Consider the following 15,375-nt stretch of genomic DNA (forward strand, 5'->3'; position numbering starts at 1 on the left):
CACTAAGTGCATACTGTTTATGTTCATTTATGGTTTATTAAAAAGCGTCTGCTAAATGCATAAATTTATTATTTAAAAAGCAGCTTATCACAAACAACTAGATTAGAAAGATATTTAATTTAGAAATGTTCTATAGGGGCTCATCTCATAGAAATAACAGTACGGTTAAATATTAAAATAAAAGAAATTGCAAAACATATTAGTACTGAACAATTTGTTAATATCCTAATTGTACTTGCTACACTGGCATATTCTTGTAGCACCTTAATGATGGTGTATTTTTTTCCCATCACATCTTACATTTGTTATTTAACAGCCAGAGGCTTCTGCAGCTGCTGGCCATGCAAATCATGCACCTTCCACTCCATGTTATCCAGGACAGTGTAGTTGTAGGTCTTGTAATTAAGCATGTCTCGGGCACGGAACACCTTGTTGGATTCATACAGGTTGCTCCAATAGCGTGGGAGCGGTTTGAATCCCCCCAGATGAGCGAGCTCGTCATTGTAGGCCCATTGCTCAGAATCCAGTTTAAGGATATGGCGGGTGGCAATTCCACGGGCACGACGGGCCGCAATGTCCAGCTCAATGTCTTTCTCCATTTCCTCCCGGGATGGCAGGCGGAAAGAACCATCCAACACGGACAGGACAAACTGAGACTGGGGATAAATGTGAGGAAGCAATTTGGAGATGTAAGGGAAATTTGAGAAGTACCTCAGTGACACATATTTCCTTAAACAAAATATTATTTGCTTTGCAACTAACCTGAACATGGAAATGTGGGAAGGGGCATATAGCTCTACAGATGCCCACTATAAAGAGTGAAGGGTAGGCTGGAGGTATTAGGAACTTATAGAGAGGCCAGACGAGGTGCTCCTGCACTTTTACACCCACTTTCTTATCCAGGAATGGGAAGGTGAAGTTGTAGCCTGTACAAAACAGGAACACCTCTGGCTTGGCTCTCTCCCCATTTTTGAACTCTAGAGTGCCATCTTCCAGTACAGAGGTTACTGGAGGAGCCTGCTGGACTCCTGGAGGAAGGGGGCAGGTCAACGGCCGCTGTCCATGACTCAGGATGACCTGGAGGTCAATAATGGTACAAAGTAAACAAGGAATTCCAGATGAAATACTTCGGATGGTAAGCATAAGGTAGTATACGTAAATTGTTACAGAGGAAAATCTGGAGGACACAAGTTAAATGACTGAAGGATCTAAAATACACTACAGTTGTTTTATAATCTGAACAGATTTTAAAAAACTAGGCATTGTAAACTTTGTAAACAACTTTGCAAATAGTCACAGAGGAAAGACTGGCCATCATACACTAAATGATTGAGATTCCCACGCTACCAGACTTTAAAGTCATTCAGAAAACAACAAACTCATGCAGAATCACATGCCTTGTTGCTAGGAGATGTGTGACAAATGAAAATAGTTCAAAAATTGGCTCAAAATATCAAACATGTTTGATATCCTTCAACAGGATAGATTCATAGTCTGTGCCTAAAAATTCAGAGTCTGTGACCATCATACACCATGCCATTGTCTATGAAATCTGTCAACTCAAATCTGCAGACTGGCTCTGACTTTCAGCAACTAGTGTCAGCTTCTCCAGACTGTAAATTGAGCCAAAAATCTGGGCAAAATTCATGTAGTGTTTTCAAGCATGTTAAAATGTAAAAATGCAGCATTACAAATAGCTAAACAATTTAATACTGTGAAAGACCTGAGCATCAACACTGGAGAGCTCCATGGCAATATCTAGTCCAGAGAGACCAGCTCCCAGCAGCACCACTGACTTTCCCGCCAAAGGTTCAGCACTACGATAATCATGACTGTGCATCAGCATTCCTAAAAACATGCAAAATACAACATTTTATAGAATAACTAGAAAATATTTAAATCCCACATGCTACTCAAACTTACATCATCACCAAAAATATTAATCAGCAATGTTTTGGTCAATCAACCTTCTTCAAGCTTCCCCTTAAGCCTGATGAATGTTGATTGACTAATACATGCTTTATACAGTATATTTTCTAGTAGTATACTTTCATGTACGCCCCTATGAATGATTTTCAGTGTGCAAGGCACTATATTTTTTTGTCACGTTTTAAAGTAATAACAACAATTACTAAAACTGCAATCCTTTAGCAAGCATGCACTATATGAAATGGATAACAAAGACTCAACATCAAAAGGAACATAAAGCTTTAACTTAATTTGACTTAATTTACATAATGATGAATGTTAAATCATTTAATGATTAACCGAAACTGGGTCTACTTTCCAGCCAAAGCCATGGTTCGATCTAAAGCATTTGTCAGTAGATCCTCACTCTGACTGATAAACTGATAACATGTTGCAACAGCAAAGAACGCCTAGGAATTTTTAAGTCTAAGCTAATTTCAAAGGTATTTTGCTGCCAAGTACACAGATAATTGCTTTTAAAGATGTCAGATTCTTTTGATTTACTTTGCCAAGTAAAACCAGATTATATAATTTAAGGAAGGGAAAACCTTTGAATTTTTCCAGTCCAGGTATTGCAGGGATGTAGGGGTCATAGAAATGTCTGGAATAAACACACATAATTTAGTTTGTAAGACTCAATTTTTTATAATCAATTTTTTCACCTGATTATGCAATGAAATCGTAGCCTAGTAAACTGGCACCGTGTATAAGTGAAAGTGCAATACAGTTTTATTGCATCATTAGTTACTGTTTAATCCACTGCACTCAATGGCCTTATTGATCTAACCATGTACCTTTTAACTATAGCTGCACATAGGAAGGTTTTACATAGAATGTTTCACTCATTTTGCTGTATACTTACCCATTGCACACCATAACAGCATCAAATCTCTCTGTAGTGGACTTGCTGTGGTCTACACCATTGTTGGAGGTGACATCCCAAGCCAACCCATTCCACCCACCCTTCACATCTACTGGGGTCACTGAAGCCACTGAGGTGCCAAACTTGTTGGAAGAGAGAAATACACCTATCTATACTTTTTGACATTCAGACTGATAGTTATCAAGCAACAGCAACATGCATCAGCAACATTCAGTCCTTTGTACTGGCCACCATTAATTCTCTAGTAGTTTTCCACAATCCCACAGACTGATCATAAATGTACAGTAAAGATAAGGTATGTGAATTTTTTTTTTTTTTAACAAGTTAGTCACTTTGACAGACTGGTCATAAACAGTGCAATTAATAATTATCTGTCAAAACTATGCAATGAGCATGAATTTACCTGAAATGCTGAACATGAACAAAGAGGTGTGAGCATTTAAAAAATGTAAGAACTGGGCTACAAATATTATCTTTTTCACCTGTATGTGGTCCCACAGGCGAAAATGATCACAGTACTGCTCAAGGTACTTCCGTACCTCGGTGTGATGGACAAAAGAGGGTAGATGCTTTGCAAAAGGAAAGTCAGGGAAAGACATCACCTCTTTGGGAATATTGGTTCTAGCAAGTGGGAAGAATACATGGCAAACCATTATAAAGCCACAATACTGCATTAAAATTTTGAAATATATCACAAGCTACTGATATTTCACGAACAGTCCATAAATAGAATAAGTAAAAATAAAATAAAAAAGTTGTTTTACAGTATATTTCAATAAGCAACAGTCCGTATCACATGGCATGTAGTAAGATGGTTACAAAACATACTGACACTTAATATTTAATAAAAAATAAATATAAAGTATTTCAGTTACATTAGTGCCATAAAAAGAATAAACACTTCTAAATTCACCTGAGGTCCCTGTACATGCTGCTGTGAATCGGCAAGCCATTGTCGTAACATCCCACTCTTTCCTCATAGACCCAGGTTCCTCCGATATTCTTGGTGAGCTCGTACACCACAGGTGTCGCGAAAGTGTCCCGGCGGGAGAGAAGGTGGCGGGCCGCGCAGAGTCCCGCAGCACCGGCTCCGATCACAGCGACGCGCAGCTTCCCCAATCCAGACATCTTTATGCAAATTGCGGGTATGAGTTAGGAAGTTGACACCTGGCAAAACAGATGCAAAACCGCAGATAGCCTACATTTCGTTTCCCTGAAAATGGAAACCGTGTGCAGATTACAATTATATTTCCATTCTGCTTACTGTATTTCGAGCTGGGATCTACAGCTGTCCTCGGGTGACAGTGTCGGGGTCTGACTGTCAGTCTCTCAAAGCGACTGCGAAAGCTCGTCTAATTATATCGAAGACGAGTTGGAATGGGTCCAGCTATCCTGGCAGCTCAATCAAATTAACCCTTCGTGTTTTGAAGTTGCATTTTCATTGCAGATTGACGGGGGAAAACAGTAAAATAAATTTGATTTTTATTAAGTTTAGGGAGAAAGTAAGTCACACGGACATGTCTTCTTCATTTACATGCATGATTTTCATAATAAAACAGCTTAGAAAACATTCTATCTAGGCCTACATGCACTTTCGTTTTTACATTAGCAATTGCAATAATTGTTTAAAAGTTTAAATATGAATTGCGGTATGCTTGAGACGATGTCACTTGCCAGCAATAATGTTAGTTTTTTTCAGTATTTCAGCACTCAAACCATATGGGTACAAGTCATGTCGTTGCTTGTTGGATTCAGCATATCTTTCATATACCAACATACCTCGCGCACTTTTCTGACATATGACTTCAAATCGTGCAGTTTTCACTTCCTCAAAACGATAAATTCTCGCTGCGAGCAGGGTTCGAACCTGCGCGGGGAGACCCCATTGGATTTCAAGTCCAACGCCTTAACCACTCGGCCATCGCAGCGCCGGAACTACGTTTTTTAACTTCCTCCTTTGTTATTGACGTACCGGAACAACAACTACTTGAATAAAGTAACTTTATTAAATTGCAAACGCTCCGCGCAAAAAAAAAAAAAAAAAAAAAAAAAAAAAAAAAAAAAACCTTAAACCCATCTTGCTTTTACTAACTAAAATGCACGCCAATGTTATTGTTAATGGGCCTATGCTATTTTATTTTGACAATGAACTAATTTCCACATTGATCTTGGTAATAATTATTTGCATTTGAGTTTAATGAAGGTATAAATCGTACCGTTAATGGATGCTAAGAGGACAAATGCAGCTTCCGCGGACCTCCAGCAAACAGGCACTGGCCTACTTTCTCGTTTAACCAAACAGAACGTCACATGATGGATTTGGTTGCCAGATGCCCTCCCCCCATTCTAATTTTTTTGGGTTTTAATTAATTAATAAACCGGTTTGTTTCAGTGTAACTTAAGGCAGATAGTACGAATAAACTATCCACTATAATAAACTACTCAGTGATTTGATTAAACCGTTTGTTTTATTAAATTAAGTTTTTATTTTCTGGAATGTCTAAAAATTACGAGCGCACGTCATGGAAACTTCGCGAGCCCAGGGCTTCACTGAACCCAAACAGATCTATTTTATCCGGATTGTTGGTTTCAAAACGAGGAGACGTCTCGCCTTTATCCACCTCACCTTTGAATGCGTAGATTAGTAAAACCCATTTGGCACCTTATTTTTTTTCTTGAGAAGATTACAGATTTGCCCTTATACTTATTTAATTAAACTCTGTCTGTGTGTCGTGTTAAGACAACTTAAAAATACAGAAATGTCTTCCATTTTTGTGGCTGTTTTCTTTTATTTTTCGATTGAAAAAATACACAAATGCACACATTCCTTATAGCTGTCCTTTTGGAAAAGGTGCAGTATGCTATGTAAAAAATTTTGCACCTAAAAAAACTACAATGTGATATTTTTTCTCTCCTTGCTGTTATGAAGTACAGTCAATGCCAAAAGTTCTTTTCAGTATTTCAGCACCCACACCATATGGGTACAAGTCATGTCGTTGCTTGTTGGATTCAGCATGTCTTTCATATACAAACATACCTCGCGCACTTTTCTGACATATGACTTCAAATCGTGCAGTTTTCACTTCCTCAAAACGATAAATGCACTAAGAAGTACAGTCATGGCCAAAAGTTTTGGCAGTGACATAAATTTTGCGTTTTGCAAAGTTTGCTTTTTAAGCTGTTGTGGTGTTCATTCAAAGCGTCAAGGACAGACTGAAATTCTGCAGGAAGTACAAGGATTGGACAGCAGAAAACTTGTGCAAAGTGTTTTTTTTTTATTTATTTTTTTTATGAAGCTCCTTTCCGACTGTTTGGGACATCTGGAAAATCAATTATCTAGAGAAGAAAATGTGAACGCTACCATGAGTCATGTGATGTGCCAACAGTGAAGCATCCTGAGCTTCATGTGTGAGGTTGCTTTTCAACCGAAGCTAACATCCAGCATAACAGAGTGAATTGCAGAGGTTATGAAGAACAAGTGTCAACACTGTAAATATTGACTCACTGTATATATATATATATATATATATATATATATTGCCAATAAAAGCCTTTAAAACTTATACCATACTTATCATTGTTTTTCAGTATACCATAGAAACATGTGGAAAAATAATCTACAAATACTGAAGTAGCAAATTCTGCAAAACACAAAATTTGTTACTGCTGAAACTTTTGGCCATGACTGTAACAAGCATGTATGTTTCAGGCAAAGTCCAGTAGGTGGAGGTATAATAATACCACAGAAATGCCAAAATCTGCATTGTTACAGCATCCAGAAAGTATTCACAGCGCTTCATTTTTTCCTCATTTTAGCCTTATTCCAAAATTGATTAAATTTATTATTTTCTTCAAAATTCTACAAACAATGCCCCATAATGACAACATCAAAGAAGTTTGTTTGAAATCTTTGCAAATTTATTAAAAACAAAAAATGAAAAAAATCACAAGTACATAAGTATTCACATCCTTTACCACTGCACTCAAAATTGAGCTCAAACTTGAGCTCAGGTGAATCCTGTTTCCACTGATCATCCTTGAGATGTTTCTACAACTTGATTGGAGTCCACCTGTGGTAAATTCAGTTGGACATGAGTTGGAAAGCCACACACGTGTTTATATAAGCTCCCACAGTTAACAGTGCATGTCAAAGCACAAACCAAGCCATAAAGTCAACGGAATTGTCTGTAGACCTCCGAGACAGGATTGTATCAAGGCACCGATCTGAGGAAGGGTGCAGAAAAATCTCTGCTGCACTGAAGGGTCACAGAAGCATGTAGTCACTGTTACCCTTAATGGAAGAAGTTTGAAACAAACAGGACCCTTCCTAGAGCTGGCCTCCTGGCCAAACTGAGCAACTGATGGAGAAGGGCCATGTCTAGACTGGTGACCGAGACACTGATGGTCACTCAAGTTGAGCTCCATGATCATATATGCAGATGGGAGAAACCTACAGAAGGAGAAACATCACTGCAACACTCCACCTATCTGTGCTTTATGGCAGTGTGGCCAAACTCAATCCTCAGATTGTGAGTAACAATTTTCTCTGGTCTGATGAACCTAAACTCTATGCATCATGCTTGAAGGAAACCAGCTCTGCTTATCACCTGCAGAATACCATCCCAAAAGTAAAGTGTGCTGGTAGCAGCCTCATGCTGTGGGGCTGTTTTTCAGTGGCAGGGACTGATGGACTTGTCAGAGTAGAAGAAAAGCTCACTGCACCAAAATATTGAGACTGAAGCCTTAATGTAAACCCAGTCCAGAGCATTCAGAATCTCAGACTGGGCAGAAGGTTCACTTTCCAACAGGACAATGACCCTAAGTACACAGCAGGAGTGGCTTATAGACAACTATGTGAATGTCCATGAGTGGCCCAGCCACAGCCTGAGCTTGAACCCAATCAAATATTTCTGGAGGAAACTGCATCGGGCCCCCATCCAACCTGACAGAGCTTGAGAGGAGAAGAGGCAAGGAGGCAAGGAGAAGAATGGTAAATAATTGCCAAATGATGATGATCAAAGCTTGTTGCATCATACCTAAAAAGATTTGAGGCTGTTGGTGCCAAAGGTGCTTCAACAAAGTATTGAGCAATGTCTGTAAATACATATGTGCGTGTGATTTTTTATTTTTTATTTATTTTTTTTAAAAAAAATTTTAATTTGCAAAGATATCAACAAACTTCTTTCACGTTGTCATTATGGGGTATTGTTTGTAGAATTTTGAGGAAAATAATTAATTTAATCAATTTTGGAATAAGGCTAAAATGAGGAAAAAATGAAGCGCTGTGAATACTTTCCGGAAGTGCTTATATCTTCAACTTTACTGACAACTTTACTAGCTATATGTGACCCTGGACCACAAAACCAGTCTTAAGTCACTGGGGTATATTTGTAACAATAGCCAAAAATACATTGTATGGGTCAAAATTATTGATTTTTCTTTTATGCCAAAAATCATTAGGCTATTAAATAAAGATCATGTTCCACAAAGATATTTTGTAAATTTTCTACTGTAAATATATCAAAACTTAATTTTTGATTAGTAATATGCATTGCTAAGAACTTCATTTGGACAACATTTAAAGGCGATTTTCTCAATATTTAGTGGTCCAGGGTCACATATATTTAAAATAAAGTCACATTTGAGTTTATGCCCTATGATGAATATCAGGATCCTGAAAAATGTGAATATATGAATTAATGAATAGAAGCTTTGCTTTGAAGATAATTGGGCCAAAATTCATTTGAATTTGAGAAAAAGGAGGATATGCTTTAGACATCCTAGTATAAGCCATTGGCATTTATTATCTAATGTTTATAATTATGTCTATATTAGAGGAGCTATATATTCAAAATAATGTCACATTTGAGGTTACGCCCTATGATCAATATAATCTGTTTGGAATCCTTGGAGTGCAACCATTGTTATTCTCACATAACAAATAATAGCAACTAACAGCACAACTAGTCATGTTTGTTACTAAAGAGTCATGTAGGTGTCTTTAAACTGATGACTTTGAATCAGTGCCTATCTATTCTTTGAATTAGCTTTTCTATTCCCTTCCATGATTAAGGTGTTTTATACAGTAAGTGTTTCATATAATAAGGGAATCCCTGCTTTTTACATAAAAAGATTTATGCTTTCTTCTACACAATTTATCAGTCAAGACCAAACAATAGATATCTGTCTATGTTATAGCACAGTAGCTAGAATCAAACAATGACGATGAAAGTGAGTCAGCATTTGACCTGGATGGACCAATAATAACAGTGGTCACCAGCAATATGCTGCATTAGTCATGACAAAACTATTCTAGAAAGTCAAACAACCTTACAACAGGGCAGACCAAATCAAAACCACACCCACAGTATCATGCAACAGCTCAGTCAAGTGGACTTCTTTGTACAAAGATCAATGCACTCTACCCAGATTTCACAAGTACATTGTTTAGTTTTGTTGCTGGCAACCACAACTCTCATATCCATATGCAATGCCAATTAAAAGTTTACAACTTTTTACAAAGACTACCAATAGAATCTAAATATCAGATGTTTCTGTAAATGACGTATCTTTAACACTCTCAGTAGACCACATATTGTTTGAAAGACAATTGTTTGAACAGAAAATCTTCAGTAATTTCAGTTTCATGGTGGTCATTTTAGTTAAAGATGCAGGCTTATTTAAAGGATCTTTTTGTGTGTGTTATGAAAAGATAAGTGTTTTATTTTTTACTTGAGACCCTATAAAAGGATTTATTATTTCCACAAACTGTGAGACACAATATCATGTTGATGTGGACAGAATAAGTCCCTGGCATGTCAGTGATAAGTTTCAATGAAAAACATGTAAAAATCAAACAACCAATCAACAAAATAAAACGATTGTTGTGGACTTTAGACATTTACATGATGACAACAGCCATCAACAAACAACAAATTTCCATGACAGACTCAATTAAATCATGGAAACCAACATCTACAGCATAGAAAAGCATATCAGAGACTGCTCTTCATCAAACAACTGCCACTAGTCTGTTATTTCAATGCCATTATAGAAAGTATACTCTAATGAAGCAAAACCTGAACACTTGTCACCAGAGCCTCAAAGATCACAGGTACTCATGAAATACCTGTACATCCATCACACCATCACAGCCAAAACATCCCGGTTAAGAACTACATCTTTCCAATGGCTGTCAAGTTTTCAAGTTTTCAAGATTTCAAGATTCAAGATTTTTATTTGTCACATACATGGTTATATGGGGAGCATTTGACCAGCAGTGAAATGTAAGTCAGGTCCGCTCCATGGACAGAGCAATTATTAAGGAACACAAACAGAAGAAAATTATACAAAAAAAAAAAAAATGATATGGAAAAAGTAAGATAAAAAAAATAAGAATAAAATAAGACGCTTAAAAACAAAATTGTGCAGGACAGTATACTGTAGACTTGTAGGAGCAGGAATGTACAAGAGGAGAATGTGCAAACAGGTTGTACAGGGTATTTACATAGCAGCAATAGAGGTAACAGTAAATAAATAAAAATAAAAATTATAGAAATTGCTGTGTGCAAGTTTCAGTGTCAGTATATTCAGTATCTTACTGATAATTAAGTGAAGTCATGTAGAGTTTAAGAGACTGAGTTTGAGTTAAGGAGCCTGATGGCGTGGGGGAAGAAGCTCCTCCTAAGTCTCTCAGTTTTTGCCATCAGGCTACGGAAGCGCTTACCAGATGGCAGCAAAATGAAAAGAGAGTTACCAGGGTGATTTGTGTCCTTAATGATTTTAACAGCTCTGCTGTTGCAGCGTTTGAGGTAGATGTCCTGCAGAGAGGGGAGAGCAGACCCTGAGATGCGCTCAGCTAAGCACACAACTCTCTGCAGGGCTTTGCAGTCTTGACTGGAGCTATTCCCATACCATACTGAGATACAGTGAGTCAATACACTTTCTATGGCCCCTGAATAGAAAGTTTTCAGGCTTTGCTGGTGAGACCCTTAATTTCCTCAGCTGACGCAGATGGTACAGTCTTTGCCTGGCTTTCTTAACCTGGGTTTGAATGTGGGTAGTCCAAGTCAGGTCCTCGGAGATGTTTACACCAAGGTACTTGAAGCTGCTCACCAGAAACCAGTTGCATAGTGAAGAATTCAGGCCAAGGTCCATGAGTTTAGAAGCTAGCTTGATGGGGACTATATGTTTATGTAACACACTGTCAAATTAAGTATCTTAAACTATCATTCTTTACCTTCACTACAACCTGTCTATACTATATCACAGTTTATGTACTGTTTGTATACGGCACTGTATATGGTTTGATATTGTACTCTACCTTGTACATTATTGTATATTGTATAGTCTTACACTTACACTCTTAAAAACAAAGATGAAAATTTCTGGGAGCAGTTCTTGAAAGAACAATGTGTGTGCATGTGTAATCTTTTAAGAACATTTTTACATTATAAAGAACTTCTGTGAAAAAATCAATGCCAATAAAGAACCTTTATTTTTAAGAGTGCAATATTTATTTTAAGGTGTCCTTGTTATAGTGTAATTATACATTTAAGTACTGAGTAATAATTAACTACATGCAGTTACTATGTTTAGGGTTAGGATTACTTGCATATAGTTATGCATAATTTATTGTTGTTACACGTACTTACTATTGTAATATGTGTAACAAGGACACCTTAAAATAAAGAGTTACTGTGCAATATTGTAATGTAACTGTCCCACAGTGTATGTCAAGCTATCCTGTGTGGTAATGAATTCTATTCTACATTATATGATCTATTCTATAATCTATAAATTATGTTCTATACTGTGCAGTAATTCTATGGTCTATTCTATAATCTATGAATTATATTCTGTACTGTGCAGTAATGAATTCTATTCTACATTCTATTATCTATTCTATATCAATTCTGTTCTATTTTTATTATATTAGTATGTTGTACCTGTGTATTTGTAATAAATAAAAAATCTGTCCACTATCAGCATTAATAAGCAATTCAATCCTATTTTAATGTTATTTTCAGCAGATCATCAGATTGATTTATCTTCATTGTAATCAAAAGGTTGTTCTTGACTAATTCTAAATTCTTCATTTCTTGTTCCAGATAGCATATAACAGACGTGTTCATGTTTTTCCTTCTATAGGTTTACAGTATTAAGAAAGTATTAATATACTCTATAAACAGAATTTTACTCAGATTTCTAGTCTAAAGTATTTAGGTGTGTCTTAAGGCTGTGTCAGGAGAACCAGACACCCTGGATGAACCCCACGAAGCAAACATAACTACTTATAAATCTGGGTTTATAAGGCTGTTTCAACAATTGCAAAATTCATCATTCCACAGTGATACTGAATAAACAGAAAAAGATCAACATTTGATACAGTTGCTAAATACAGTTGAGATGTGACAGGATCCTGAGTAAAGTTTGTCAAGACAAACTTTAAGTTGGCTTGAGAAAGCCTGACCAGAAAGTTTGAAAAAGTTTAAGAAGTTTAAAAAGTTAAAAAGTTTAAGTTTAAAAAGTTTTTAAAAGTTTTAAATGTTTAAAGTGACTTTTTCAGTCTGAAATAGTTTGAAGTTTAAAGTATTTTCAAAAGCTTAAAGTTTGATAGATAGATAGATTGCTAGAGTACCAGGGGTTGTTGCTATGGTGTTGCTATGCAGAAGCAATGCTGCAAAGATGAGTGGGGCAAAATTCATTTGAATTTGAGAAAATGTAGGATATGCTTTAGACATCCTAGTACAAGCCATATGATATTGGCATCTATTATCTAATGTTTATAATTATGTCTATATTAGAGGAACATTTTTTATGGAAAAAACAAAGACAAGCAATTATTTAAGTCCTACGTTTTTGTATAAAATAAAATTAAATTAAAATAAAAACAATCAAATGTTCTTTGATGTGAGATTATTATTGAGATTATACACAGATGAGTAACAAAGTGTGGGAGGCAGTTTTGAAGAGAATTTCTAAGATATATGATGATATAAACATTATTTTTGCAGAACAAACAGAGAATAGCATTCAAAGAACAGCAGGATCTGCATGGGAAGACAGATTTAAGTAAGTGATTAATTAAAGGAGTCTGTACATTATGTGTGTTTATTTGACTCACTGTGTGAACATAGTGATGGTGTGTAAAGGTGATCATTAAATCATGCGATTTATCAATAGCAACAGTGAGGAGGTTTTGGTATAGTCATGACTCAGAGGACTGTAATCTACCATAGTCTACCATGGGACAAAGGTTTAAATTATTTTATCAGTGTAGTTTCCTGGGATTAAGCAATTTACGTTTTGGGCGATGAAAATAAAAAGCTTTCAACATACAAGAATAGATAAAAAATTCTATGTGTAAGAAAAAAGACCTACAAGTTAACATACGTAATGCAATAGCTAATGAAAAATACTACAAGCATTTATTATCTTTTTAATGTTAATTTTTACATACAAAAGTTAATACAGTAAAACAGAAAAAAATGTTTAAAATAACAGTTTTCTATGTTAATATATTTTAAAATGTAATTTATTCCTGTAATTGTTCTTAATATATCACGGCAATTCGTACATATTTTACGAGGTGGCTAATTCGTACGAATTCGTACGACCACACTCGTACAAATTCATACGTTTTTTGCCAAATCGTACGTATTTTTACGAGTTGCACATTCGTATGATTTGTACGAATTACCTACACCAAAACCCGCCCCTAAACCTACCCCGTCACTGGGGTCTAGGCAAATCGTATGAAATCGTACGAGTGAGGTCGTACAAATTCGTACGAATTAGCCACCTCGTAAAATACGTACGAATTGGTCGTGAGATAGCGTTGTATGTTAATTTGTTTTAAATTGTAATTTTTAGGTGTTATTTCTTATTGTCAGTGTTGAAAACAGTTGTGCTGCTTAATATATTTAATATGTTAATATGTATAATGGAAACTGTTATACATATTTTACTGGATTCTAAGAAAGAGAAAGTTTAAAAGAACAGCATTTATTTTCAATAGAAATAATTTGAAACAAATGTCTGCACTGTAACTTTTGATAATTTAATGCATCCTTGCTGTATAAAAAGTAATATTTCTTTATTTTTTACCTTTTATTTTGCATCCTTTAAACCTCTGAATGATAGTGTATATTAAATTACATTTTTAACATTTAAATTTTGTACAAGGAACACTCCTTACAGTAATTAACAATAAATAACAGTATATCTAAAAATGACCATTACCATATATTTATAAAAGCTGTAAAAATAGTTATTTCATAATAAAGGTTAGGTGTAACCTTATTGTAGTGTCATATGAACTGAACCACACTCATTGGTCATGTCCATACATGAATGCAGGTACAATACATTTGTTAAATTTTTTTCCCAGCTGTGTGCCTTCCTTGACTGTAATACCATTAACCTCCAATGCTTTTACGTTAAAAAAATGATTAATCAGCTAAGCAAACAGATGCAAAGGTTTCAGTTGCAAAATAACATTTCACATTTTGAAACTTGAGCGAAACTTCTTTAAGCCAAATCCCTTTATTAATTAAAGTGTCTTTAAGCAAACAGTTCTATATTTAACATCTGGGGGAAAAAAAGTAATAGTTCAAGATCTTCAGTTTTCATTAACAAATGACAAATCAGCTCATTTCCATTGGGAGGCTACATCACGTATTCAGATGATTCAGTAACACTTTACAGTATTAACAAACATAATAAAATGCTTAACAGATCAGTATGCATATTCAAATCTGTTAAACATTATGTAAATTGATGTGTGTTAATGGCGTACTAATCAAAGTATACAGATCTTATGTATCTAATATTCAAACGATCTACTGAAGTATGTGAAGAAAAAAGGTTTGAAATTATCTTCTTTTTTATCAGTTTAGTCAAATACTTTAGAATAATTTAGAAGGGGGTTGACCTCTCATCTAGCTTTAGTGGCTCACTCTGCTGCATGGGCTGGACCTGATTTGGAACATCATTCACAGGGAGCCTCTTTTTACAGGCATCATAAACATACATGTGTTATCAGAAAACAGGGTGGAATCACATAGGAGTGATTTCCATCCGTTCTGGTCACAAGACAAAAACTAATTTTGCATCAGAAGTAATAGTTGTAAGCACTGATTCATTGTCCTAACAAGAATCATTATTTCAGTGAAAAATTACGCTTTTGTATGTTGTTAACTTGCTTCATTAAATGGCAGACTGAAAAATCTTAATTTGAATTTAAATATTACTTTAGTCATTTTGCAAATGAATATTCAGGCACACACAGTTTATTTTCATACTGTAATGAAAAACCAAACTTGTGTATGCATGTATTTTATATTATTTTTATAAAATACTCAACAAATTGAGTAATTAAGTTGTGGGTTCGAGTCTCAGGCCGGCAATACCACGACTGAGGTGCCCTTGAGCAAGGCACCGAACCCCCAACTGTTCCCCGGGCGCCGCAGCATAAATGGCTGCCCACTGCTCCGGGTGTGTGTTCATGGTGTGTGTGTTCA

At 35.8% G+C, this 15,375-nt stretch overlaps 1 protein-coding gene and 1 non-coding gene across 6 annotated transcripts; both read right to left on the bottom strand.

Moving 5' to 3' along the window:
* Window positions 1-98: 98 nt before the first annotated feature.
* Window positions 99-5,168, bottom strand: zgc:77439 (uncharacterized protein LOC378987 homolog). 5 transcript variants are annotated; one of them, XM_042727476.1, is made up of 9 exons: window positions 5,068-5,158; window positions 4,116-4,266; window positions 3,765-3,979; window positions 3,334-3,472; window positions 2,831-2,973; window positions 2,517-2,569; window positions 1,724-1,848; window positions 763-1,077; window positions 99-656 (listed from the first exon to the last, which is right to left on the bottom strand). In XM_042727476.1, the coding sequence occupies exons 3-9, from the start codon at window positions 3,977-3,979 to the stop codon at window positions 306-308; spliced, it is 1,341 nt and encodes a 446-aa protein (XP_042583410.1). In that variant the 5' UTR covers window positions 4,116-4,266; window positions 5,068-5,158; the 3' UTR covers window positions 99-305. The 5 variants fall into 5 exon arrangements, with proteins under 5 accessions (XP_042583410.1, XP_042583409.1, XP_042583412.1 ...); XM_042727475.1 differs by having other exon boundaries at window positions 3,765-4,018; window positions 5,068-5,157; XM_042727478.1 differs by lacking the exon at window positions 4,116-4,266 and having other exon boundaries at window positions 5,068-5,168.
* trnas-uga lies at window positions 4,698-4,779 on the bottom strand. Its single transcript has one exon. It is a non-coding gene; the product is annotated as a tRNA-Ser (tRNA).
* Window positions 5,169-15,375: the final 10,207 nt, after the last annotated feature.

This window comes from Cyprinus carpio, chromosome B7 (genome assembly GCF_018340385.1).
Source record: "Cyprinus carpio isolate SPL01 chromosome B7, ASM1834038v1, whole genome shotgun sequence".
Classification (NCBI taxonomy): Eukaryota; Metazoa; Chordata; class Actinopteri; order Cypriniformes; family Cyprinidae; genus Cyprinus; species Cyprinus carpio.

Bases quoted from the DNA above. Each gene is read 5' to 3' on its own strand.
- zgc:77439 (XM_042727478.1), bottom strand. From the start codon at position 3,979: ATGTCTGGATTGGGGAAGCTGCGCGTCGCTGTGATCGGAGCCGGTGCT. The intron at 3,473-3,764 runs GTGAATTTAGAA...CCCACTTGCTAG, and splicing joins AGCATGTACAGGGACCTCAG to AACCAATATTCCCAAAGAGG. The intron at 2,570-2,830 runs GTAAGTATACAG...TGTTTATTCCAG, and splicing joins GCTGTTATGGTGTGCAATGG to ACATTTCTATGACCCCTACA.